General features: G+C 44.0%; 1 protein-coding gene and 2 long non-coding RNA genes across 4 annotated transcripts in view; 1 reads left to right on the plus strand and 2 right to left on the minus strand.

Moving 5' to 3' along the window:
- Nucleotides 1-2,848, minus strand: part of LOC129023226 (uncharacterized) — a 30,110-nt gene extending 27,262 nt beyond the window's left edge. The window contains exon 1 of the long non-coding RNA XR_008496723.2: nucleotides 2,647-2,848. This is a non-coding gene — a long non-coding RNA (uncharacterized LOC129023226). The remainder of the gene's footprint in view (nucleotides 1-2,646) is intronic.
- Nucleotides 2,110-23,915, plus strand: NUP50 (nucleoporin 50). Of its 2 annotated transcripts, none has more exons than XM_054469796.2 (8): nucleotides 2,110-3,363; nucleotides 7,173-7,251; nucleotides 10,608-10,691; nucleotides 14,903-15,089; nucleotides 17,235-17,897; nucleotides 20,289-20,370; nucleotides 22,376-22,494; nucleotides 23,434-23,915. In XM_054469796.2, the coding sequence occupies exons 2-8, from the start codon at nucleotides 7,183-7,185 to the stop codon at nucleotides 23,634-23,636; spliced, it is 1,407 nt and encodes a 468-aa protein (XP_054325771.2). In that variant the 5' UTR covers nucleotides 2,110-3,363; nucleotides 7,173-7,182; the 3' UTR covers nucleotides 23,637-23,915. The 2 variants fall into 2 exon arrangements, with proteins under 2 accessions (XP_054325771.2, XP_054325772.2); XM_054469797.2 differs by lacking the exon at nucleotides 2,110-3,363 and adding an exon at nucleotides 3,634-3,786 and having other exon boundaries at nucleotides 23,434-23,804.
- Nucleotides 23,481-27,325, minus strand: LOC134739306 (uncharacterized). Its single transcript, XR_010125931.1, has 2 exons — nucleotides 25,443-27,325; nucleotides 23,481-25,238 (listed from the first exon to the last, which is right to left on the minus strand). It is a non-coding gene; the product is annotated as an uncharacterized LOC134739306 (long non-coding RNA).
- Between the last annotated feature and the right edge of the window lie 291 nt (nucleotides 27,326-27,616).

The following is a 27,616-nucleotide window of genomic DNA, read 5'->3' on the forward strand; positions in this document are numbered from 1 at the left end:
GCTATTATATACATAAATCTTTTTTATTTGCATAAGAAAGGCATCAGTTATTTCAATGCTACAATATGTAATTAAGAAGTAAATGTGTTAATCATTTTGCTTACCCTTACAATATTGTATTACTGCAAGAATAAAAGTTCTGATTTTAACTAAGCCACAATTCAATGTTGAGTACAAGAAAGTCTACCTCCACCTAAGCTGCCTCTATCCCTGACACGGTCACAACCTAGAGATCAAGCAGCAAGTTTGTCCGAGGCATTGGAACCAGAGCAATTCCATTTTGAATAGGCAGTAGGTAAAATCAGGCAGAGACCTGTTGGCTGCATTCTTAGTAGTTACAAGATGTTTAGGGTTACAGGAACAGATTAATAATGTTAACTAAACAAACCCAGGACTTAACAGACCCAGGAAACATTTTGATGTCACTGTATCTTCTGTTAGTCCAAACTGCACCATTTTCTTTTCTTTTTTTTTTTTTTGAGACGGAGTCTCGCTCTGTCGCTCAGGCTGGAGTGCAGTGGCGCAATCTCGGCTCACTGCAAGCTCCGCCTCCCGGGTTCACGCCATTCTCCTGCCTCAGCCTCCTGAGTAGCTGGGACTACAGGCACCTGCTACCACGCCCGGCTAATTTTTTGTATTTTTAGTAGAGACGGGGTTTCACCATGTTGGCCAGGATGGTCTCGATCTCTTGACCTCGTGATCCACCCGCCTCGGTCTCACAAAATGCTGGGATTACAGGCGTGAGCCACCGCGCCCGGCCAAACTGCACCATTTTCTAAGCCCCCCGCCATTTCACAGACACTGGTCAAAGTGAAACATTCCATGGGGGTTCAGGCCGTGAGAAATTTCCTGCCCAACTGCCTGACTTTCTTACCAAACCCTGTTGGGTAAAGGCCCAATTGAAGGAACATCCCTATCAAACCTTGCTCGGCAAAGGTGCAAGGAACATCACTATCACATTCTGAGGGGACAAGGGCCAAACTGCCTGATCATAGAACGTTTTATGGATATACTGGCAAGTATATTCACATGGAGAGCCATACTGCCCATTTCCCTCCTGCCCTATAAGTACCCCAGCCTGTAAGCAGCAGTGGGCTCTGGCACTAAGCTGATCCCCCATTTCTGTAGGTTTTTGCCATATATCTGTGTTGCTGTTGAGCTGCCCTCTGTCTTTTTTTTTTTTTTTTTTTGAGACGCAGTCTCACTGTATTACCCAGGCTGGAGTGCAATGGCGTGATTTTGGCTCGCTGCAACCTCCGCCTCGCAGGTTCAAGTGATTCTCCTGCCTCAGCCTCCCAAGTAGCTGAGATTACAGGCATGTGCCACCATGCCCGGCTAATTTTTGTATTTTTAGTAGAGATGGGGTTTCACCATGTTGGTCGGGCTGGTGTTGCACTCCTGACGTCAGGTGATGCACCCGCCTCGGCCTCCCAAAGTGCTGGGATTACAGGCGTGAGCCACAGCGCCCGACCTGTGTGTCATTCTTTAACTCTCGTCTTCCCTTCAAAACCTAACAATATCTTAAGATCAAAAGCATTCTTCGTTTAGGTTTCGCTTTAAAAATAATATAGATCTTTGCCAAAGTCAGTAAACAAAGATGAACGATCCTTGGTTATGGGCCCTCGTGGTAGACCCCATGTCCCCTAAGATTTTTTTGGCTGTGTTACCTTAGATTTGAACAAGCACTTTACCTAAGGCGGGTGCCTTCCTTCTCCCGCTTTCAGGAATGCCCTGCTCTGCCATTCTTTTGCTTTCTCACTTCTCTAATACACTTGCTTTCACTTTACTCCGTGGACTCGCCCCGAATTCTTTCCTGGGCGAGATCCAAGAAGCCTCTCTCTGGGTCTGAGTGGAGACCTCTTTCCGGTAATAAACGGACTATGGAGATCCGACTTTGAAGGTGAAAACAAAAACCACCATCCAGTTTATAAGAAGGCGCTCGAGGCCGGGAACGGTGGCTCAGGCCTGTAATCCCAGCACTTTGGGAGGCTGAGGTGGGGAGGGGGGGGGAAATCACCTGAGGTCACGAGTTCGAGATCAGCCTGACCAACATGGTGAAAACCCGTCTCTACTAAAAATATAAACATTAGCCGGGCGTGGTGGCGCACGACTGTAATCCCAACTACTCGGGAGGCTGAGGCAGGAGAATCGCTTGAACCCGGGAGGCAGAGGTTGCAGTAAGCCAAGATCGTGCCACTTCACTCCAGCCTGGGCGAAAAAGTTAAACTCTCCGTCTCAAAAAAAAAAAAAAAAAAAAAAGGCGGCACTGGAAACAGCTGGGAATGTCAGGGCCAGGGATGAGGGATCGCAAGCTGCTGGTTAGAAAGGAGCTCAGAGGCTGCCTGGCCTACGGGCCAGGAGTCCTCAGCGCAGAAAGCGCAGGACTCGTTCCCCTGCTCTACAGCTGAGTGCCCAGGACGCACTAAGGGATCTCAGTGGCTGAAAAAAACAGAAGAGAAGGCACCCGACGCAAAATCTAATGTCAGCGAACGAGGGGTCCTTTAACAGGCGGCCCACACGGCCCCTCCTGGCGCCCAGACCCAGCCCCTCTGGGCCACCCCGGCCGGGTACGGCCAGCCAGGGCCACCTGCGCGCGTCCCGCGGGACGGGGCCTCCTGACGTGAAGCGACCCCAGTGGCACCTCACACGATTCCCGAGGGTCGCGGGCGGCCTCTCAGCCTTGCAGCTCCCACACGCGGAAACCGCAGGCCTCGGCCACGTCCACTGACCAACCCTCCTCGCCGGAACTCCTCGCGCATCGCCGGCCCCTCAGCGGCGACTAGCGCGCGAACAGCCTGGAAGACGCGCAGCCGGCCCCACGTGAGCCGACGCCCCAAACCGCGGCTGCTGGCGCCGGCTCCGAGATCAAGGTCGGCGCGTGCGCGCTTGCGCGAGACCGGCAGTCTCAGCCCCGCGCCGGTTTCCAGGGAGCTGGGCGCATGCGCCGCGTAAGGGGCCCGGTCGGCGGAAGGAGGTGCTACTGCCGGAAGCGCCGGCGCGCTTGCGCGTTAGCTGAACGCGGGCGTTTCTTTCCTCCCTTTTTTTCGAATTGGTTTTGGGGGTAGATTCGAGTTACAAAATGGCCGCCAGGAGCGTGTTCAGCGCGGTTCCCCCAGCGGTCTCCGGCTGAACCCGCGCTCTCGCCTCCCTGCCGAACACAGCGTGAGGAGACCCCCCGGGGACATGGTGTTTGAGTCTCTGGGCTTGCCGAGCACCAAGTCCTCTGAAGCCCGCAGCGCAGCACCGGAAGCGGCCGAGCGCGCTCAGCCCGGCGACCACCAGCCGCTCCAGACCCCTGAGCCGCTGCGCCCCGGGTTTCGCCGCACCCAAGACCCAGCGAGTGCAGCGGCGGACGCCGAGGAGGTGAGGGGCGGCGGCTGGCGCGAGAGGGGAAGGGGCTGAGGGCGGGAGCCTGGGGCTGAGAGCCCAGGGCCGGGAGGGCGGGAGCGGGCTCGGGCCTGGGAGGGGGGTGCGGGTTCAGCGCCGGGGGACGGGCCCTTGGGGAGGGGTGCGGGGCCGGGGGACCATACCCTGGGGAGGGGCTTACGGGGCTGGAGGACGGGACCCTGGGGAGTGGGGTACAGGGCTTGAGGTCGGGACCCTAGGGAGGGAGCCTGGGTCGGGCGCGCGGGCCGGGCGGGGCGCGCGGGTGGGCAGCGACGGGTGGAGGGTGGGGTGGGATGACAGCGGCGACGCAGCCCGGGCTGTTTGTGAAGCGGGGCCCGGGCCTCACCGGGCTGCGGCGTCCGACTCGAGTGAGACTCGCCCCTTGTGGCCCCGCCGGAGGTAGGGGGCTGGCAGGGCTGTTCTGGCGTGGTCTTCTCTGTTTCGTTCCTAGCGATTCCTCTCGAGCCTCCTCTCCCCCTGGCCGCCCCTCTTCTCTCTTCTTCTGGGCCCATTACCTCTCTGGCCTAGCTTCACTTTCTTACTGCGTTCCTGGGTCATTCATCACCCATTTGCTCGGTTCCATTAAGAACCAGCTTGGAGATTAGGTATTTCTGTCTCCTTAATTGGCCCGCTTGTTCTTTTCCTCCAACAAGGCACTTCACTAGTAAGTGTAGCCAAATCTGTGTTTTCGTTTTAAACTGATGTTGACAAATTGAGCTTTCCAAGGGCAGAGCTACACCAGATGCCAGAGACCACATAACTATATCAGACACAAATAATATTTTTTTCCAGTTTACCTAGACTTTCACTCTCCTACCACGTTGCTTCATACCTAGAAATCATGTCTAATTTGGTGGTTTTTTACCCACAGACGCAAACGTTTTTTAAATTCCCTTTTATTGTTTGATTGAGATTGGGTCTTGCTTTGTCACCAGGCCTGAGTGTATTGGTAGCTCACTGTAGCCTGAAGCTCCTGGGCTCAAGTGATTCTCCTGCCTCAGCCTTCCAAGTAGCTGGGACCACAGGTGTGCGCCACTACGCTTGGCTAATTTTTTATTTCTATTTATTCATCTAATCTATGTCCATCTTTATTTTTGTAGAGACCAAGTTGGTTTCTAACTTCAGGAGATCCTTCCGCTTCCCTTAAGTTCTTCGTAACAGTAGCTAGACGTAAGACTCCAGCTGCCAGGCCTTGTTCTGAATATTTTAGAGGGTTTTTTTTTCCCCCTACTTCTAGCATAAAAGTAAAATGTATTGTCTGAAGTGTCATGCTTTGAAATAAAATAGGGATTTGGTAAAATATTTGTAAAAGTCTGGTTTGTAATCCAAGTTATTCTTTTTCCATGCTACAACTTTTACGTTTTGGAGGAAAAATGGTAGTTTATAGCCTTTGCTTCTAATAAAACTTGTTTCTTTAATAATTTAAGCCCTTCCTCTGCTCTAGGCACTGTTCTAAGCCAGTCTTTGTTTATCTTAACTTTATTAATACTCCCTGTTCCACAGATGAAGAAACTGAGGCACAAAAATTAAATATAACTTGCCCAAGTTCTCACAGCTAGAAAATGGCAAAAGTGGGATGCCAGCATGTTTTAGTATTTTTTGAAATACTTTATGCGATACCCCAGCTCACTGATCTAATGACAGACAGGACGCCTGCTGTTTGAGCTAGGCACTGTTGGGGCATTTGGAGTATATCTGTAAACAAAACAAAGATCCCTGCGTTTTGGTTATATACTGATTTGGTGAGTATGTTAGGACGTAGAAGCCCCTACATTTATTTAGACTATTTTACTGTGCCACCTGTCTCTTCATTGTGGATATGAGTTAGAAGTTAAAATTTTACTATTACAGTTTTTGTGCATTCAGCTCCATCCCTTTTTTCTCCACAGCTAATTTTTTTTTTTTCTTTTCCTTTTTTTTTTTGAGACGGAGTCTCGCTCTGTCACATAGGCTGGAGTGCATTGGTGCGATCTCAGCTCACTGCAACCTCCGCCTCCTGGGTTCAAGAGATTCTCCTGCCTCAGCCTCCAGAGTAGCTGCGATTACAGGTGCCACCACCATGCCCAGCTAATTTTTTTATTTTTAGTAGAGACGGGGTTTCACCATGTTGGCCAGGCTGGTCTCAAACTCCTGACCTCAAGTGATCTGCCCACCTTGGCCTCCCAAAGTGCTGGGATTACAGGCGTGAGGCACTTCGCCGGCCCCACAGTTAATCTTAAATAGCAAACATGACCATTGGTGACTTCTTACTTCTCTGATCCTCTGGTGGAGACATTAGTTGATGAGTGGGAAAATGCCAAAAAGAATCTGTACAGAGACCTGGTTTCTGCACAGTAAAGAATTATGTCTATTCCTGTATTTGTTTTTGTTTGTATGACAAAGATTAATGGCAAAACTTAACCAAGTGTTTTTGGGTAGACATTAAAAAGAGAGTGTTCCCAGCGAATGGAAAGTGTATTTATTTCTCATACTTTATATTTTAGAATCTTGGACTTTAATATCATTTGTAATCAGAAAAATAGCACAAACTTACAAAATTTAAAAATCAGTAAAATGTATTAAAAGCTGACAGCCCCTATGTAATTACTCCACTGGCCATCAAATTGTAGAGGCCTTCGGAATGCCAGCATTTGCATTTTACTTTTAGATACTAAAGAGTGATATGTCACCTTGTATCTTAGCGACCACTTTGTAAGGTTGTAATATACTCTATGTATTACACAGTACACCAGAGTAAGGAAGCTTACTCTGGTGTATCGTGGTGTTGAGGGCAAACAAGAGTGTGGAGAGTATCACGAAGGAGTTCAGGCAGGTTTAACAAGACCTGGCAGGTCCCTAAAACTAATCAGTAAGTTCCTGGGCAAGGTGGGTAGCGGGGGAAATGGAAAGGTTTTTTGTCCAGCTGGAGAGTTAGTGAAGAAGCCAGTACAACACTCATAGCGGAGCTCTGGGTTGTGGGTTTTTTTGTTTTGTTGTTGTTGTTGTTGTTACGATATTAGGATCAGAAAACAAATTGTAAATTTTAAGGGTTGGACAGGAGCACTCTCTTTGGTTAGGCGCTGGAATCCACTGCAGAGTTCACGCTGTTCCCCAACTCCTGCCCCTTCCACTAATGCCATGGTATTGAAGAGTTAAGCCAATGATTTATTTTTGAAAGGTTATAAGTTCCCAGAATACTAACACATCCATGTTGATCATTTTGAACTTTTAATTGTCTTGGCAATATACAATTTGAGGCAGTGAAATGTTCAGTCTTGGGAACCATGTATCTCTGTCGGCTGTAGCCTAAAGAACAGTATTCATGTTGTGAAGGCGTTTCCAGCCCGTTATTCGTATTCTTACTGAAAGATACAGTTCTTTAATGGGTCATCTTTAAGAGAATTTTAAATATTAAAATTATTTTCCTTATGACAAGACTTTCAGTATATGCAGAGAATAAGTTAAGGACTTTTTGATTATATATACAGTACTTCAGATTCCAGATTTTTAAAAAATCAATTGATATTTCATTTCAATTTTTGCAAATGGAGTTGGTTTAGTGTTGTTCAGGAGTGCTGGTGTGTTCCCTAGGAATCTTCTGCCTCCTGGAAAAAGCCTTTATTGATTTGTAACACTGGGAGCCTAACAGCACCATTGTAAAGTTCTCATTAAAGCAGTTTCCAGATCCTTTTTTTTTCTGATAAAAAAGTCAGATGTTTTTATCTCACTTCATGCTAAATTTTTAAAATTCTTTATAAGAATTCATTCTTCTAGAAAAATAAACTCTTCTGTTTTCTATAACTTAGGTTCGAAAACATGGCCAAAAGAAATGCCGAGAAGGAACTGACAGATAGGAATTGGGATCAAGAAGATGAAGCTGAAGAGGTAAAAAGCAGCTTCCCTAAGAATGATTTCCTGTTTCTCCTGCCTTTTGCATTCGTTTTGGGGTTCCTCATGAAGACTTGTGACAGAACTAAAAGACCTTTCTAAGAACATCATGAATGGGAGATGACAAGAAATTATATGACCTGTACTTAGTGTAGATATTTATTAATTACATTTCTGTGACCTCTAGTGTAGAAATGTATTAATTACATTTAGATGTGCTTTTCCACTAGTGCCTGCTCCTTAAATATTCTCCTTAGTAGAAGCACTTTCCTCCTGAGTTTCGTATACTTGAAGCATTCTAAACCCGTGGTTTGCAGTAAGCCATTTTAGTCATGACTGAAGGCTGAGTTAAGTGATCTAGTCATGAACTTAGCACACTGCTCAGATGTGAAAGTAGTACACCATCACCATCTCGGTCTGCAGTACTCTGTTTCCCTAATGCTTCTTGGAGGCCTGTTTTATTTCCTTTTCCTAATGTTAGACCTGAGACCCTAACAATTGCATTTATAGGAATAGAATTGAGATTGGCCTAGTTCCTTTTCCAGCAAAATAAAAATGGTCTCCCCTGTGGAAATCTGATCATTTTTCCCTTATAAACAATAGGACTGGGCAGCATAGAGAGACCCCGGTCTCTATAAAAAATTTTATTTATTTATTTATTTTTTTTTTAATTTTTAATTTTTTTTTTTTTGAGACAGAGTCTCACTCTGTCACCCAGGCTGGAGTGCGGTGGCACAACCTCGGCTCACTGCAGCTTTTATCTCCTGGGTTCAAGTGATTCTCCTGCCTCAGCCTCCCAAGTAGCTGGGATTATAGGTGTGCACCACCACACGCAGCTAATTTTTGTATTTTTAGTAGAGACAGGGTTTCACCATGTTGGCCAGACTGGTCTCAAACTCCGGACCTCAAGTGATCCACCCGCCTCGGCCTCCTAAAGTGCTGGGATTACAGGCGCAAGCCACCGCACCCGACCCCCCCCAAAATTTTTTTAATTAGCTGAACATGGTGGCATGAGCCTGTAGTCACGGCAATTTGGGAAGCTGAGGCGGGAGGTTTGCTTGAGCCCAGGAGTTGAAGGCTGCTGTGACCTATGCTTGCACCACTGCACTCCAGCCTGAACAACAGGGTGAGACCCTGTCTAAAAAACAAAGAATAAAACACAGCTGTACTTAGAAGATGTGGGCGAAGGATTACCCAGGTGCTGAGGCAAGAGACTGAGGGCACAAACTGTTTCAGTATAATATATAAAAGTTAGAATAAGAATAGTCATAATACAAATTAGATACAGAGATGATCATGGGCATTATCAACCATTAGTATAAACATTACTAGTCATTAGCTTTTAATATTACTCTTTGTTGTGCTACTGATATAACCGAGGAATAACCGGCAGATATAGGGTCAGGTGCTGAAGGGACATTGTGAGAAGTGACCTAGAAGGCAAGAGGTGAGCCCTCTGTCACGCCCGCATAAGGGCCACTTGAGGGCTCCTTGGTCCCAGTGCCTGGGAAGGCACCCGTTACTTAGTAGACCGTGAAAGGGAGTCTCCTTTACTTGGAGGAGTCAGGGAACGCTCTGCTCCACCACCTTCTTGTGGGAGATTGGATATTGTCCAGGCCGGCCCGCAGTCATCCAGAGGCTTGAACCCCTCCCTGTGGTGGTGTGCTTCAGTGGTTATGCTCCTCATCCACATCCATGCTCCTCCCGTACTCCTGGTTCCTCTTTGAAGTTCTTAGTAGATAGCAGTAGAAGAAATAGTGAAAGTCTTAAAGTCTTTGATCTTTCTGATAAGTGCATAGAAGAAAACGCTGACATACGCCGCCTTCCGTCTCTGGCTACCTAAAAGGGAAGGGCACCCTGTCCCATGATCACGTGACTTGCTTGGCCTTATCAATCCCCTGGATGACTCATCCTCCGTACCCTGCTCCCTTGTCTTGTATGCAATAAGTATCAGCATGCCCAGCCATTCGGGGCCACTACTGGTCTCGGGTCTTGGTGGTAGTAGTCCCCCAGGCCCAGCTGTTTTCTCTTTATCTCTTTGTCTTGTGTCTTTATTTCTTACAATCTCTGTTTCTCCCTTTGGGGAGAACACCCTCAAAGCCCCGTAGGGCTGGACTCTACAGTCCTACCTTATCAGCAGTGTGTTACCCCCAGGCCAGATGACTAAGGAAATCTGTAACCAAGTTAGCCTTTCAGGTTAATAGCATAGTGCTAGGTAAAAAAAAAAAAAAAATTTAAAACTTGCAAGTGTTTCCAAGCTTATTCTTAGAAGGCCATTTTCCTTCTTTCGGAATCTTTGTGGTACTAGTACTTTTTTTCTCTACAAGTATATCTCCTCACATATGTTTAGGGAAACCAGAATCACAGGGATGTGAATGTTTTGACAGGGTCGAAACTGACTTGGTGCTTTTTAACTAAAATCTTTGGTTATGGGGGTTTTTGGTTTTTTGTTGTTGTTGGTTTAAGATCTTAACCACAGTTACATTCTGGGCTATAGTAACATCTAGATTACCATGTAACTATTTGCTTAGACATTAAAATATTCAGGAATGAAAGAACTCGCATTCAAACATATGCTAATGAAATGTATGGAAAGATTACATTTAGTTAAGTACATTTAACTTGGGGCAAGTGCAGCCAGATGGTCCCCTCTATGAGTGAAGGATCCCATTAAGTTTAATATGATCTGAAACAACTATGGGTGAGAATTTTTGCATGGGAAATATTTTATTCCGACCCTACAGGGCAAAAGAAGGGTTATAAACTAAAGCCGAAGATATTCAGCAGATTTCTGACGTGGACATCAGAAGTGTGGACATGAGTGCGCTTTGAGCGCACTGTGGAAGAGCAGTGGTTTTCCAGCAAGGTCCTAGGTGCCTCTGTGGCCTTTTGTACAGTGGGCAAGTTGGGCAGGACTCATCTTAAAAATCATGTGTATGTTATAAATAACAATATTTATTTATTTATTTATTTGAGACAGAGTCTTGCTCTGTTGCCCAGGCTGGAGTGCAGTGGCGCTATCTCGGCTCACTGCAACCTCCACCTCCCGGGTTCAAGTGATTCTCCTGCCTCAGCCTCCCGAGTGGCTGGGATTACAGGTGCCCGCCACCATGCCCAGCTAGTTTTTCATTTTTAGTAGCGACAGAGTTTCACCATGTTGGCCAGACTGGTCTCAAACTCCTGACCTTTGGCCTCCCAAAGCGCTAGTATTACAGGCGCGAGCCATTGTGCCTGGCCAAAATTTATTTTTGAGAGGCCCGGCACCGTGGCTCAGTTCTAGCTTGTTGTTGTTGAGCATTTTGTTATCTGTTTGGCTTTATCTTAACTGCTGCTTAATTTGTATTGTGTTGCAGGTGGGAACATTCTCCCTGGCCAGTGAGGAAGTCTTGAAGAATAGAGCCATAAAGAAAGCAAAGCGCAGAAATGTTGGATTCGAAGTGAGTGCCCCCTTACAGCTCTTGCTATTAAACACTCATTTGATTTCTGGGTTGCACAGCAGCCCCTCCGCTGGGAGCAATGATGTCAACAAATGCTTTCGTAAAATACTTATTCTTCGATGTAGGTCATGGGAGATAGAAAAAAATAGGAAACATAAGGTCTGGACCTTAAAGAGAGCTTATCCAGTTGAGGAAATAAGATAAATATAGACAAATTCAAGTTGAGTGACAATATGAGAAGAAAAACGAGCAAAGCAATACAGAGGTGGGCTAAGTGGCATCAGATTGGAGGAAGAAAGGAAAACACAAGGATCTTCTGAGAGTCTTGTCTGCTCCCTGGGATCGAGGCCTGGGTAGGGGGGAGCCTTTTCACTATACTAGAGGCATTTTAGGTGTGGATTTTCTTGCTAGTATAGTATATTAAAATGATTCATTCCTGTGCTAAGAAAGATGAAAGATGAGTTGTAACTCTTAAATTGAAATAATGTATTGATTATTAAGCAGTCACTCCGCATCTAAGAACTCGTCCCCAGTACATCCTCTCCCTTCAGATACATTCTAGATCCAAGAGAGTGTGGTCTTGGTGGCCTGGACATCTGGTGTTAGGCAGGAGAAGCCGCTTTGAATATCCTGGGTGGCAGCTTTGAAATAAACCTACCCTACCCCACGTTTTGCAGTGTTTAAAACATCAAGAATAGACTGTATTCTTGGGTGTCTCTAATCTGAAAATCCAAAATGCTCCAAGATCTGAAGCTTTTTGAGCACCAACATGATGCTCAAGGAAATGGTCATTGGAGGATCTCAAATGGTCAGGTTAGAGGTGCCGCGCCAGTAAGCATAACGCAGACTTCCTGGGAGCGGAAATATTTCCTTTCCTGAGCGTTCTCCTTAAGGGACATGCAAGCTTATTTCCCTTTTATTTCCAAATAAAAAGGATAGGAAAGGTATATCATTCACACTTTGAGAAGCAATGAAAAGAAATTGTTATTATAAAAATATTCATTACATTGCCAAAGTTTTGATCATGAAATTTATTAAGTTTGAAAACATGTAAGGAAGGGAGCCAGGTAGGTGGCAGTGGTGGGGAGGCAGTCAGTAAGACGTTTACAATAGCCGGTCACTCAGAGCGTGTCATAAATGGTGGTATGTGTTAATGGGAAAACAATTCCAATTATAAAAATAAAGTATTAGCAATTTTCCTAAAATATATTACTATATATACCAATATAGTGTAATTCGAGGCGGAGATACGTAATCCTACATGAAATCGATTCTCAGGGGGTTCTGGGTAGTCTTGAACGTCTTTAGAATGCCATGGCTAATGTCATAAGTGTGTGCTCTTTCTCTGCTCCATTGCATGCTTCAGACGCATGAGAGGAGCTTCATTTCCTGACGTTGTAAAAGCTCTTTCATGTAGAATTCAGGTTCACGGGTTGCACTGCCAAGAAAGGAAGTAGGTACAGAGGAAGCATATCTCAGATGCAAGCTAGAGATTAGGTCTTGTGTTTTGTAATTAATTAATTATATTTTGCTTAAAAATTGTATTTCTTATTTGACAAAAATTATATGCTTATGGTGTACAACATGGTGTTATTTTCAGGTGTATAATACATTTCTACCTGCCTGTTGTATAGTAAACCTCTTGAGCGTCAGGTGTTTTTTTTTTTTTTTTTTCTGGTCTGATTTTATGAATTGCCTTGACTGGTAACTAGGTGGTAGATGTAGGTGTTGAGATGAGTGATGTTTGATGGCTCTTTCACTGAGAAGATACATGGGGGGAGGGACAGCTTAATTAAGGAGGAAATAGTTGGTCTTGGAAGTGCTGTATTTGAAAGGCCGTTGTGCACTCAAGTGGAGTGCCCTAGAAGACCACTCGGTATACAACAGGAATTAGGGCAGGGATGGGCACAGCTCCGGGAGCTTTCGTCGTGGGGGATTGAGGCCATGGGAGTGGACGAGAGGAGGCATGCAGGCGGAGGGTCCTACGAGGAATGAGAAACAAAGCTCACTGCAGGAGCCGAGGGAAGCCATTGTGAAGGAGTGGCCGTGGCCTGTGCATCCGAAGGAAGGTCAACAGGTACAAACAGTACAGACCATAATCTACAACTTAAGCTGAAGGGACAAGGGAGGGAGAGGGCAGGAGCCCTTGGGCAACTAAGGGAAATTCAATGTAGGTGGATAATAGAAATCCACAGGTAATTTTAGCTGTAACTCTTAGCCTGAAGTTTTCATCAGAACTTGTATATTAGGACAATTAAATGTCATGTCACCCACCAGAATGCTGACATGTGGCTTTTCCTAAATAGTGGATTCAGTAGATCTGCTAAGCACTGGAGATATATTGGTGAGTAAAAAAGACCAAAATCTCCTTGCCCTATGGAAGAGAACAAATACATAGTATTAATTTTTCCTCTGTAAGTGCCGTGGGGAACAGTAAAACCAATGAGGGAAATTGAGGGATGTGGGGCTGTGTCAGTACCCATGGAGGAGCCCACATGGGTATTTTCCCTTTTTTTTTTGGAGACAGGGTCTTTGTCGCCCAGGCTGGAGTGCAGTGGCACAATCTTGACTCTCTGCAACCGCCGCCTCCTGAGCTGAAGCAATCCTCCTGCCTCAGCCTCCTGAGTAGCTGGGACTACAGGCATGCACCACCACACCCAGCTAATTTTTGCATTTTTGTAGAGATGGGGTCTCACTCTGTTGCCAAGGGTGGTCTCAAACTCCTGGGCTCAAGTGACCTGAATGTCTCGGCCTCCCAAAGTGCTGGTATTATAGGCATGAGCCACCACACCCGGCCCCTTGATGAATATCTCAATCAACTTTTACTCTCATTTTTCTGAATATCTTTTTTTTGTTTAACATGTGGTTCTTGAATTTTTGTTGTGATTCTAGAGCCAATTTACTATCAGCAATTTCTAAAATCCCTATAAAAACCAAGTGGCTTTTAAATTTGTGCAAAATCGAAGGCTCTGAAAAGCCACTTAATGGCTTTACAGTTTGTCCATGAATCATTGTTTTAAAATGACAGCTATCAGTTTGGTGTATTTGGAATTTTAAATGATGAAAAATCAAATTTAGAGCAACAGAATCTAAGCTATATTTATTATGTGCATTAAAACTCATACAAATTAAAATTTTCCATTCTTTGCCTAATTTTATTGCCATAAATATATCAGTGGTCAGTAAACATCTGAAATTCTGTAGATGAGATTGAAACTTTGGTTTTGGAAAAACATGCAGTAATATTTAGGCTAACTGGCCCATTTAGTAAATGAAGGGGTTCCAGTTTAATTTTTTTTTTTTTTTTTTTTTTTTTTTGGTGAAATCATGGTTATAATTCACTCATGTGGAAACTTAAGATTTGTGAACTGTCTCTTAGATGTTCGGTCTAAGAAGCAGATCACTTCCTATAATGTAATCACTTCTTTGAACAACAACAAAAAAGGGCTTCTAAAAATTGTGGTGAGTTTATTTAGCAAAGCACTATAAACTGAGGAACCTTTCTCCAAAAGTTCCAGGGGCAGAGAGGAGCTTTAGAATTCATAAGGAATGCCAAACATTTCCAGAGCATTTTAGGTCAGAGATGTGAGCAGGCTAGCACAAAGGGAAAAGGCCTACTAGAAAAACCTTGTTAAAACAATCGAGTTTAAGGAAGCAGTGAGGAAAAGGAGAGTAAGAAGTTGTCCCGGGTTGCTCAGCTAACAGGAACTTGTAGATTTGAGACTCGATCATCTAAGTTTTTGTAGGCTGAAAGCAGTTGCAAGCTACAGATGTTAAGAAATTAGGCAAATGGATATTTTTAGTTAACCTAACTTGATGTTTTTATAATTTCTTTAGGCAGTAAATGGTCTTTGAGTAGTACATGAAGTATCTTTCATTTGGGGTTTAGTTTTATTGAGACACTTCAGCAATTCTGAGGCTGGGTGGTGGGTACATAGGTTTATTGCATTAGTCTTTCTTACCTTTTATGTCCTAAAAATACCCATAATATATTTTTTAAATGTCCTTCCTGCCTGTTTCAGGAAAGCAGCTTTGGGTTGTAAAGCTGTTCTTATGAATAAAATCTTCCCATCTCATTTCTTACTTCTGCTTGTGTCAGCAGTTTGCCTTATAATGCTGACTGCATATGGAGTCTAGGTGCTATTTAGCCAAGATGCTATTGTCACTCAGTTGCTTATTTGGTAATAGTGTGCTCCTCCTTCATATTTCAGTCTGACAGTGGAGGAGCCTTTAAAGGTTTTAAAGGTTTGGTGGTACCTTCTGGAGGAGGACGGTTTCCTGGATTTGGTAGTGGCGCTGGAGGGAAGCCTTTGGAAGGACTGTCGAATGGAAACAACATAACCAGTGCCCCTCCCTTCACCAGTGCAAAGGCAGCGGCAGAGCCCAAGGTAGCCTTTGGTAAGTAGCTCCCATCCCCCAGCCGCCTGTGTAAGTATAATCTATGGAAAATAGCTTTGCAAAGACGTTTTTCTTATAGCCACCCTGTGTCTTGGAACTATGCGAGCAAAACCAGGGTAATAATGAAAGAGATGGGACTTAGGGGGGTGTTGGTTATTTACAGAGTAAGTGGGTAGAGCACAGGCTTTTGATCCAAAACATCTCAATTTTGTTCTCAGTTCTGCCAGTTACCAGTTGTGTGACCCTGGCCTCTAAGCCTCAGAATGTTCCATTTTGAAAGGAGAATGACCCTCAGAATTGACTAGAGTCCAAAGAGAAAAGAAAATGCTATGTAGACCCTTTGTGTGCCAAGGGCTTTCTGTGTGCCTCGCACCAAACTGGCTACTGGGAACTCAGATGAGGTTCTCCGTGGCCAGGGTGCCTCCCACGCTAGGTTTGTTTGGGTATGGGATGTGTTGATTGCCTGATCCTGTTTTGAGGGAATTAGTCAAAAACTCTTGGAATTAGCAACAGAGAATGGGATCATGGGTTAAAAGCTTGGAAATGATCCTGACTGGTTGGGTTGTATTTAGGTGATTCTGAAAGTGTATACTGTTTGATTTTAATTTGGCAGAATGTTCATTGTGATTTAAAATAAGTGCTCTCTGTTAAGGTGTTTTTTTTTTTTTTCCTGAGTTAGAGTCTTGCTCTGTCGCCAGGATGGAATGCAGTGGCGCGACCTCTGCTCACTGCAACCTCCGCCTCTGGGTTTAAGCGATTCTCCTGCCTCAGCCTCCCGAGTAGCTGGGACTACAGGCACGTGCCACCATGCCCAGCTAATTTTTGTAATTTTAGTAGAGACAGGGTTTCACCATGTTGGCCAGGATGGTCTCGATCTCTTGACCTCGTGATCCACCTGCCTCGGCCTCCCAAAGTGCTGGGATTACAGCCGTGAGCCACTGTGCCCGGCCTCTGTTAAGGTTTTTAACTACAGCCATCCCCTAGTATCCTGGGGATTGGTTTCAGCACCCCCTCGGATGTTCAAGTCCCATAGTCAGACCAGCATAACTCTTAGATAGGAAAAGTGAGTGTTCGTATCCACTGGTTTCTCATCCCCGGAGTACTGCATTGAGACAGGGTCTCGCTCTGTCACCTAGGCTGGAGTGTATTGGTGTGATCTTGGCTCACTGTAGCCACAGCCTCCCGAGCTCAAGTGATCCTCCCCCATCAGCCTCCCCAGTAGCTGGGATTATAGGTACACACCACCACACTCAGCTAATTTTTACATTTTTTGTAGAGATGGGGTTTTGCCATGTTGTCCAGGCTGGTCTCAAACTCCTGAGCTCAAGCGATTTGCCCACCTTAGCCTCCCAAAGTGTTGGGATTACATGCATGAGCCACTGCACCTGGCTGAGGACTGCATTTCACAGGTGTGGAACCTGCAGGTACAGAGGGGCGACTGTACTTTAATACTGTTCATCCCAACAACCTTGGGGATTAAGTGTTAATGCTGACCTGCTGTTGTAACAGTGCTGTTTGAAATAGGCATCCTTTTGTCTACGGCCACACCACCCTGGACGCGCCCGATCATATCTCAGGCATCCTTTTGAAGGAAAAGATTATTTTTAAAATGTGTAGAGCAAGTGTATGGTGGTTAGTGTTCTTGTATAAACTTTGACTTGATCTTTATTAATCGGCTTTATTGATAACTGGTTACTAAATACTATTCCTTGAACACATACTTTTTGAGCTGTCACAAAAATAGGATACAGTAGGTCAGGCGCAGTGGCTCATGCTTGTAATCCCAGCACTTTGAGAGGCGGAGGCGGGTGGATCATGAGGTCGGGAGTTAAAGACCAGCCTGGCCAACATGGTGAAACCCCCATCTCTACTAAAATACAAAAATTAGCCGGGTGTGGTGGCGGGTGCCCGTAATCCCAGCTGCTCGGGAGGTTGAGGCAGGAGAATCGCTTGAACCCGGGAGGCAGAGGTTGCAGTGAGCCAAGATCGTGCCACGGCACTCCAGCCTGGGTGACAGAGTAACACTGTCTTGGTGTAGGGGGAGATACAGTAAAAGCAGAAAGTATGAAGGCAGAGTGGCATAAAAATCTAGATGATTTAATCAAATTAGGCTATATAAATGGTTTAATTATTAACTTTCTATAGGTTCTCTTCCTGCAAATGGCCCTACCGCCTTGGTTGATAAAGTTTCAAATCCCAAAACTAATGGGGACAGTCAGCAGCCCTCCTCCTCTGGCCTTGCTTCCAGTAAAGCTTGTGTCGGAAGTGCCTATCACAAGCAGTTGGCCGCCTTGAACTGCTCCGTGCGGGATTGGATAGTGAAGCACGTGAATACAAACCCCCTCTGTGATCTGACACCTATCTTTAAAGACTATGAGAAATATTTAGCAAACATTGAACAGCAACACGGGAACAGTGGCAGGAATTCTGAAAGTGAACCTAACAAAGTGGCGGCTGAAACACAGTCTCCTTCCCTTTTTGGCTCAACAAAATTACAGCAAGAGTCAATGTTTTTGTTTCATGGCAACAAAACTGAAGATACACCTGACAAGAAGGTGGAGGTGGCATCTGAAAAGAAAACGGACCCATCATCACTAGGAGCGACAAGTGCCTCATTTAATTTCGGCAAGAAAGTTGATAGCTCTGTTTTGGGCTCATTAAGCTCCGTCCCCCTGACTGGATTTTCTTTCTCCCCTGGAAACTCCAGTGTATTTGGCAAAGATATTACCCAGAGTAAACCAGTCTCTTCACCATTTCCCACTAAACCATTGGAGGGCCAAGCGGAGGGTTACAGTGGTGAATGCAAAGGTAAGTACCAGCTTTGTCGTTGGCTCGAGGTTTGCATAAGATTCGTGTTTCTTGGGAAACACAGGGACTTTGATTCCAAATATGGGTCTGGATTCACATTGAGACGTTGTTGTCCTCTCCATGTGTGATCTCAGACAGAGCTACATCAGCTTCTCTGAGTTTCAGATTCCTGCTTTATAATAAAGAGTAAGACTTACTTTGTAAGGTTGTTGATAAGGATTAAAAATAAAATGAATTTGAAAACACCTGACTTTGAAAAGTCTCAAACACACATGGCTTAGCATATAAAAAACAAGTGAATTAAAGACGTTTTTTGAAAATTGTGTTTTTGGAAAAGTTCATCAAGTTCATCATAAATGTCCCCTGAATTGATTTGTACTTAGGAGATTTGACTGTAAATAAAGTCATGTGGCAAAACAGTACTTGACTATACATTAAAAATGTAGACTTCTCATAGCCATAGAGAAGAAATCAACATTGTTTTCCTCCTGTGGGTTTGGAGGCGCCTCCTTTCCAGAGGGCGGCAATGGTGTCTAAGTGATGTCTCCTGTATGTATCGTCAGTGCCCCAGACCAGGCGCAAGGTCTGGGCCCTCCACACCTCTGTTGTTAGCTTAAAAAGTGGGGTGATGTCATAATGCTGCTTCCTCACATCGTGGTTGTGAACAAATGATGTCTGTGAAGATACCTGCTTGTAAGCAGTTAAAAGTGAGGCCAGGTGAGGTGGCCCACACCTGTAATCCCAGCACTTTGGGAGGCCAAAGTGGAAGGCTCACCTGAGGCCAGGAGTTTGAGACCAGCCTGGGCAACATAGCAAGACCCCATCTCTACAAAAATTTTTAAAAATTAGCCAGGCCAGGTGGTGGGTGCCTGTAGTCACAGCTACTGTAGAGGCTGAGGTGGGAGTATCTCGAGCTCAGAAGTTCAAGGCTGCAGTGAGCCATGGTTGCATCACTGCACTCCAGCCTGGGCAACACAGACCTTGCCTCAACAAAAGAAAAAGTGTACTTCTCAGACATATGAACATGCTGATCCTTGAGGAAGAAAACTGCATTTGCCAATTTGCCACTGAAATATTATGGTTTTCTAGCAGGAGGCTAGGCTTCCATTACTGTTTTGCCTTGCCCTGCTTTCAAGTATATCCTCAGGCACAGGCCCTCTGGGCACAGGGTGAAATAAGGGTCTCCCCTTTTATTTCTTCTCTGCTTCCCATAAATAAAATAAATGGGGAGTCTTCCCTGAAGCAGGCACTGGGGATTGGAATCGAGTTCCAGTGGAGGCAGGACACCCCTCAGTGAGCGCCTGTTCCTTGTCCCTTGGTTATCACAGTTTCAGCATCAGAAGACTCGGGAGATTGGAGTGAGAAGACGGACAGTCGTGTGACCTAATCATTTGAGCATCACAGTTGTTTGTCTTAGAATTGCTTTTTAGTGAGTTTTTATGCAACTGCCGTTCTCTTTAAGAGGATCCTTTTATATATGTGTGTTTTTTTATTTTTTTGAGACAAGGTCTTGCTCTGTCACCCAGGCTAGAGTGCAGTGACGCAATCATAGCTCACTACAGCCTCTACCTCCTGGGGTGAAGCGATCTTCCCACTTCAGTCTGCCAAGTAGCTGGGTCCACAGGCACGTACCGCTACACCTGTTTAACTTTATTTTTTGTAGAGATGGGGGGCGTCTCACCATGTTGACCAGACTGGTGTCAAACTCCTGGGCTCAGGCGATCTTCCTGCCTTGGCCCTGCAGCGTGCTGGGATTACAGGCGTGAGCCACTGTACACAGCCTAATACATGTGTTTAAATAGTGTCTTGTTTAAATAATGGCCTAGGTCTCCCGTGTTTGGGAGACCCCATTAGTGGGGATACCTTTGGTACCAGAGCAGTGACCCATGTGGCAATTCAGACAAAGCTTAAATTACTTACACTCGGGCTTTGGAATGATTTCTCTGACAACTTGCCCTCTGTAAAAAAAAACGTATTTTTCTATCTTTGGCCATTACTGATACTTGTGGATATACTCACAGGAATATTCAGGGGTGAAGGTGTTAAAAACTCATCCGAGATGTAATTTTCCAGTGGGTAATTTGAATATAGAGTGTTGATTATTTTTCTGTCATAAGCATGGAGATTTTTCCATTTTAAGGTTTTCTATATTGGAAGTTATTTTAGAATTAAGAGGTATGTTCCAATTAAAAAGGATTCTTATTTTTCACAAAATAGTTAAAATCCTGCAGGTACTCCCTTCTGGCATCCCCCCCATTAAGTGTGCATTTTAGTCTGTCAGTTTACATGGAGTGCTCAGGTGGAAGTTTAGGGTGTTACATAACAAAACTTCTGTCACTTTTTTAAGCTCTGGATTGGAATCTTACTGAATTATTGTCATTTTTATAAAAGGTGGAGATGAAGAAGAGAATGAAGAGCCACCCAAAGTAGTAGTTACCGAAGTAAAAGAAGAAGATGCTTTTTACTCCAAAAAGTAAGAATCACCAGAACCTGCTGGTGCATGTGTTTTATAGACATGGTGGCATGCTTCAGGCTGGAGAATGTCCTCACGGCACCTGGCTGAGCTTCCGGTCTCAGGGTCAAGCTTTGCCTGCTCTCAAGTGGAACAGGAAAGAATTCTTGGCCAGTTTATTTAAAAATCCAGTTCTAGAAATGTCCTGGTGGGCACTTTAGCTCTGTCACTTTAGCTCTTTTAAAGTGCTTTAGAGACAGGCTCTTCCATGATCTTCCCAACCCCATCCCATCCCATCCCATCCCATCCCACCCCACCTTCTCTCCCTGTGTCTTTCTCCCTCCGCTTCCTCCTCCCGCCACAAAGAAATCGCAGAGTCAGTCACTGATTTCAGGTTTGGCTTCAGGAGGCATCTCTCATCCCTTCCTGGAGACTTGGTTGGCCTTTCTGGATTTTCTCATAGTCAAAAAGTTAAGCACAATAACCGTCCCTTCCTGTTTAGGACTTATAAAAACTTTCATCTTCCTTTCAATTAAATGAGATTAGTTTTTACAAAGATATTTGCTGAAAAAACATTTGTGCCATTTCAGAAGCTTTCAAAGATGTGTTTTTGTAATGCAAAAATCTCAGAATAATGAGCCAGCAGTTTCCATTAACAGATCACCACATCCTGTGGGATTCCCAGGTGTGAGTTTCAAGAACTTTTAAAAGAGGCCAACAATTTCTTCTGTGTTTAAATTTCATTACTCACATGACATAAAGGAGTGACCCAACTTTAAGATTTTTTTTTTAAATTAGAATCAAATGAGGCCAGGCATGGTGGCTCATGCGTGTAATCCTAGCACTTTGGGAGGCTGAGACAGGCAGATCACCTGAGGTCAGGAGTTCCAGACGAACCTGGCCAACATGGTGAAATCCTGTCTCTACTAAAAATATGAAAATTAGCCAAATGTGGTGGCACACGCCTGTAATCCCAGCTGTTTGGGAGGCTGAGGCATGAGAATTGCTTGAACCCTAAGAAGCAGAGGTTGCAGTGAGCCAAGATCATGCCACTGCACTCCAGCCTGGGCCACAGAGTAAGACTCTGTCTCAAAATAAATGCATAAATCAATAAATGAGCCATGGTTTTGTATTATTAATAACCTCAGGAGATGTATAACACAGGAGGCTAGGAAGATATTTGATTACTTTGTTATTAGACCCTACCCAAGAATGTTTTCCAAATTTATTTCAAAATGTTGTACAATCAAAAACTGAAGGAGCCTTGAGGAGATTTTTTTTTTTTTTTTTTTTTGAGATGGAGTCTCCTCCTGTCATCCAGGCTGGAGTGCAGTGGTGCGATCTTGGCTCACTGCAAGCTCCGCCTCCTGGGTTCATGCCATTCTCCTGCCTCAGCCTCCCTAGTAGCTGGGACTACAGGTGCCCGCCACCACGCTCGGCTAATTTTTTGTATTTTTAGTAGAGATGGGGTTTCACCGTGTTAGCCAGGATGGTCTCAATCTCCTGATCTCATGATCTGCCCGCTTCGGTCTCCCAAAATGCTGGAATGACCAGCGTGAGCCACCGCGCCTGGTCGAGGAGAATTTTTAAAATAAGAAATAGGCCAAAAAAAAGGAGAGAGAGGTGGGCAAGATAGGACAGGGTTTTTGTCCTTTATTTGTGCCTGTCTTAAGAGGACCAGATCAGCGATCTTGAGCTAAGGGCCAAAGGAGCAGAACAGGGAGGGAGGGGTGTTGAGCCCTGATTTTGACTGACTTGAGAACACAGTTTCAGAAAGTGTTATAAAAAGTTTCATGGGGCCCATTGTTTAATTTGAAAAAATGGGGAGGAGTTTTAAAATCTCTAAGCAGATTTTCTTATTCTGGTTTTCGCTCAGGCTCTGTTTGGATCAATTAAAGATTTATCCTGAAGCTTCCTGTACTCTCATTTAATACAGATTTTCCACACGTGAAGAGTGGTTGTTAGAAAACTGTGTGACTTGATTCGTCCTTGAATGCTTGATGGTACCTATTGTTTTTCTCCATAGGTGTAAACTATTTTACAAGAAAGATAATGAGTTTAAAGAGAAAGGCATAGGTACTCTGCATTTAAAACCTACAGCAAATCAGAAGACACAGCTTTTGGTGCGGGCAGACACCAATTTAGGTGGGTACCTTTTTTTCGGTTGGCACAAAATCATCATCATCACATAGTATATAAAAGCCTTTACCCTGCTGACTCAAGGTTATTAATGTTTTTAAACAGTGCATTCAGGCCAAATTCATCCTATGTTTACTTATAGTTTTGAGTCCCAGGATAATAGTGTGTAAGGAAACATAAATGTGTTAGAAGCTGTAAACAAAATGATTTTTCATTTTCCTTTGTGTTAGAAATGTGACTAAGAAGCTAGAGATTATACCGTTTAATAAACACCCAAGGGAAATTAACCTTTTAAAGGAATCCTTTTTATATAGCAAATAATCACTAACTGATCGCTGTCCATCCTCAGTTTTAACCTGAAAAGAGTCCACTGCAAGGAGCCTAGTGCCCGGACGAGGAGGAAGACGGGCAGGCCCGCGGTGGAGCGGGCAGTAGTGGTAGAGAACAGGGGGCTGTGTTGCAGAAAGAAACTCCAGGGAGGCGTTTTTCTTTCCTGTGGGCTTGACTAGTGAGTAATAACATTATGGTCGTGTCACTCTTGCCCAGGGAGCTGTGCCGGCCTCTGTGACAGAGGTATCCTTTGTTCATGTGGTGCAGTGAAGACACTGGGTTGTGCCACCGTGTTCTTCCTTCAGTGCAAAAACGGACAGTGTTGAGAGGGCTGACGGTACTGAGCGAGGCTGTTTGCTCTGTGAGAAACGCTGTGTGGGTGCAGAGACCTGGGCTGGAGGGAGGACGGAAGGCCACTTCTCCCAGTGAGGGCAAGTCCTCCCCAAGGCCTCCCAGTTCTCAGGGAACCAGTCCTGATTTTGTGCCATTCCTGTTGGCTCCCCGTGTTAGATCCATTAAGTATAAGTTATTTCAGTGTTTAATGTTTCGCATGTTACAGACTCCTTTGGTGGAGCTATAGCTTCTATAATTTTGATGGGTTTTGTTTGAATGCAGGCAACATATTGCTGAATGTTCTGATTCCACCCAATATGCCATGTACGCGAACAGGGAAGAATAACGTTCTTATCGTCTGTGTTCCAAATCCACCAATTGACGAGAAGAATGCCACCATGCCAGTCACCATGTTGATTCGGGTGAAAACCAGCGAGGATGCAGACGAGTTGCACAAAATTTTACTGGAGAAAAAGGATGCCTGAACACGCGAAGTTGGCTGCGGAATTATTGCCAAGTTGCTGCTTCTTCCACCGCCCCTTAAACTTAGTTTTTCTTCTCTTTGACATTCTAAGAACTTACAGATAACTTAAAACTTTTGTGAGGAAGATTAATGTGGCCAATAAAACCTTTAAATGTTAAGTGTCAAGAAACCGCACTCTCCCTTCTTAAGAACTGCCTAAAGTGTAAAATACATTTGAATGCAATTTTTGGAAGATTTTTTAATGTTCGTTTATTAAACTAACCCTAAGTGATTTCTTCAAGGACTGCAATCAGGGTATCAATTCGCTTTCCCAAAGGCTCTTCCAACCCGTGGGTTTTGGGGTCCACCACCACCACCAGAGAGGTTTTTGAGCAGGTGCCCGGCTGTGTTCAGAAGGAAGCTGGCCTGTGTGCTTCTCTCCGGTGGGCTCAGCCGACGTGTGAGACTTGTTCTGTTACCAAATGAACCGGGCTGCCACGCTGTGACAGGCATTCGTCCTCTGCTTTATTTTTATTTTGAAGCTAAAATGTGAGTACTAAGTGTTCACCTCAGCGTTCGAATCATTGGCCTGTAACCCTGTGGGCTGCTTCACGAGAATTCAGGAACTGCATTTTCATTCTAAAAAGAAATGAACAGCTTGTGAAGTTTTTTGGCTTTGTAGTTTCTATTCATGAGGTAGTGTTACTTCTTTATCCCCCTAAAGACAAAATGAAGATAAAGGGGGATTGCCAGGAATGGGTTTAAAAGCACAAATTTGGTAGCTTATCATCTACACCATGGAGAGTGAACCCTTACGAAATGAAAGTCAAATGAGACGATCGTAGAAAAAGAAGATGCTCATAGGCATTTGTACCATGATCAACCCCATGCATATGAAAACTATGACCAAGTGACGTGCCTGGGAGCTTTGACACGAGCCATGTGAATTCACTAGGAAACATGTAATAAGGTAATGGAAGAGAAAATCGTGTGTAAATTTTGCCTTTAACTTTAGACAGCAGTATATTATACATTTGATATCTGAAATGTCTTTACTTTTTTAAGAGTAAGATTCCACATGTCTGTTTGGGAGGGAGCCATGGTTATGCACACAAATATCCATGTCACTTCTCCAGAGCTGTCAGGTAACTAACACGAGCATTCTTTGAAGACTCTGGGCACATGAATGAGATACAGAATTGAATGTTTAAATTTCCACTTTGATTCCTCATGAATCATTTGAGACTAGTACCAGCTGATCTTGTGTACAGGCTCAGGGTCAGTGCTCAAGGGCTCACGTGTGTGTGTTGTTCTTCAGTGCGTAGCGCGTTCTCATTTAGAAAAGAGTAGTCAGAGTAATTGTGGACGGTACAGTGGCTTTTTTAAAACTACAGTCTTTAGGTGTAAGGTTTGGCGCCGGGAGCAATTTTATGATCAAATATGATGAACTCCTGAGTACCTGAGGTGTGAATTGGCCAATGTTGTCATGAGGCTCTTGCTCTACTTCCAGTGTTTTGATTCCACTGGGAGAATTTGGCCTAGTGTGTGGCTTTGGATGAATCCGTGCAGAGAGAGGTGTGCTTGTACTGTTACAGATGCTGTCAGACATAGCTATAGTAGGCACCTAGGGAGGAAGTGGTCATTATTGCTTGTACTGTTACAGATGCTGTCAGACATAGCTATAGTAGGCACCTAGGGAGGAAGTGGCCATTATTGCTTGTACTGTTACAGATGCTGTCAGACATAGCTATAGTAGGCACCTAGGGAGGAAGTGGCCATTATTGCTTGTACTGTTACAGATGCTGTCAGACATAGCTATAGTAGGCACCTAGGGAGGAAGTGGCCATTATTTTTACATGAGTTTTTAGAATTGAGAATGCACGTGAGTTTTTGTTGCAGATAATTTATAGTAAGCAAGTGGTTGATGCTGTTAATACCGGCTCTGCCCGATTGACATTAAGTGTATTCAGCTTTTAAAAAGATGAACCAAGGGGAACAAATTTAAGTTTGTTGCAACTTAGCCACACATGCTTCCCTGGTACCAGCTGGAATCAGCAGCTCACAGGCATCTTTAGGACACTTGAGTGTATATAACACAGTACTTTGTTAGCGTCTGCGTGTGTATGGAAAGTTTACAAAAAATGGCATGAAAAGATCATGATTGGATTTTCTTTTAAACCTGCCCTTCTGTAAAAAATAGTTTATATATTTTTAAATTAGTGGGTATGTGTGGCTTCCTTTTTTCCTAACATTCCCAGCAAATTTTTGCTGCTAAGACTATCACTGTTAAAGTGAAAATTACAGGGAAAAATGTGATGAATATACCATAACTCAAAATGTGATATTTTCTTAAAATCACTCTTTTATGCTTTAGGAACTGGTTGGTCTCCACTTTATTAGTGTAAAGAGCCTGAGTATACGTGGATTTCATTGTAAAATTTAACTCCTTGTCTTTTACTTGGGGCACGGGGCCCCCGGAGGGCTTACCTACTTTCCCCACTATGTTAACAGGTAATTCTGATTTATGCGTTATTTTAGTTTGACTTATTTTTAACAAAATATTAGAAGTTATGCTTTAAAATGTTTAATGTGGACTGAAATTTTCATCTTTGAGAATCTATGAAGTGTATCATATATGTGGCCTAAAGCAAGGTGTGTATTTTGTTATTCTGAAATTGTTTTGCATCTGGACAAATACTAAGTATCCCAGTGGCCTTTTTTTTTTTTTTTAAACCTGTGTATCCATCTCATCCTTTTGCGCATTCCTAGTAAGCAAAAAAATTTGTTATGCCATCTTCATTATTCGAATTACAGACTGAAAAAATATGGCCAGTTTTTAAAGAAGTTTAGATTATGTTTTCCATGGAAGGACAAGTCTGACTGTTCATGGGCTGATTTTCTTTAAGAGGATTATTCTATTTTACAATTTCAATTCTAGATCACATTTTATATATGCTGCATGCCAAAAAAAAAAAAAGAAAAAACTACCTTTTCTGGTGTGGAAGGGAAGAAAAACTAATATTCTACCTTACTAGTAGAGTTCAAAACAAGTTTTCACTGAGAGCCTTTTCAGTAAAAGTTCAACAAGTTTGTTTTCTGAGCATTTGTCAGTTATTCTATTTCAGAAGAGTCAAAATTCAAGCACGATGCATTTTGAAGGCTTTGCAAACTCCTAAACCCCTGATGAGTCCTCTCATTCTGGAAGTGAGAATTTGAGTAGACACTGATTTGTCCCCTAGTATGGCAGATGACAGGGGGGTCTTTTCCAATCAGGCACTCAGAACACAGGCCACTGTATGTTCTCAACCAGTAACAATCATACTGAGGACGAAGGACTGTCCGTTTGATGCAGACACAATTGAAATGGAGATGTAAAACTTCTTAGCAATCAGATGGATAAATTGTTTGCTTTTTACTTTAAATAGGAAATTGTTTTCTAAAACTAAAATACTTGAATTGTCAGACAATATAATCTCAGCTTGTATTAGTTTTTGAACGCTCCCATCGAGGAAGTGTAACAATCCATGAAATGTGAATAAATGAAAAGGAAACAAAATCCCAGTGTGTGACAGGCTTACGTTCCTCTGTGGTGCGCTTGGCATTCATACAAGTCAGACAGACCTGAGGAAGAAGAATCACGCAGAAGCTGCAACCAGAAACTTCCCTGAACAACAGGAAGGTTGGCTTGGAGGTGAGTGGGAGACCAGTTTATCATCAGACTCCTTGTTGGGGGACGAGACTACTTTTAAACCATTCAGACCAAGGGTTTCTGTTGGATTAAAATCTTAACAGATTGAAATGGGAACAATTGATCCTTAATGGGCTAGTGTGCAAAGCATTGGCTAGGTGCTTTATATGTATTACCTTGGTTAGTCTTCAAAGCAAACCTTTGAGACTTATTTTTTTAACCTTTCCTACGTTACTCAGCATTTATTTGGTTTATAAGGGGTATTTTCTGGTTTAAAAAAATAATATTGCAAAGATTTAACTTATCCATCAAAG

Source organism: Pongo pygmaeus, chromosome 23, assembly GCF_028885625.2.
Source record: "Pongo pygmaeus isolate AG05252 chromosome 23, NHGRI_mPonPyg2-v2.0_pri, whole genome shotgun sequence".
Classification (NCBI taxonomy): Eukaryota; Metazoa; Chordata; class Mammalia; order Primates; family Hominidae; genus Pongo; species Pongo pygmaeus.

Bases quoted from the DNA above. Each gene is read 5' to 3' on its own strand.
- NUP50 (XM_054469796.2), top strand. From the start codon at position 7,183: ATGGCCAAAAGAAATGCCGAGAAGGAACTGACAGATAGGAATTGGGAT. The intron at 10,692-14,902 runs GTGAGTGCCCCC...TTCATATTTCAG, and splicing joins GCAGAAATGTTGGATTCGAA to TCTGACAGTGGAGGAGCCTT. The intron at 15,090-17,234 runs GTAAGTAGCTCC...AACTTTCTATAG, and splicing joins AGAGCCCAAGGTAGCCTTTG to GTTCTCTTCCTGCAAATGGC.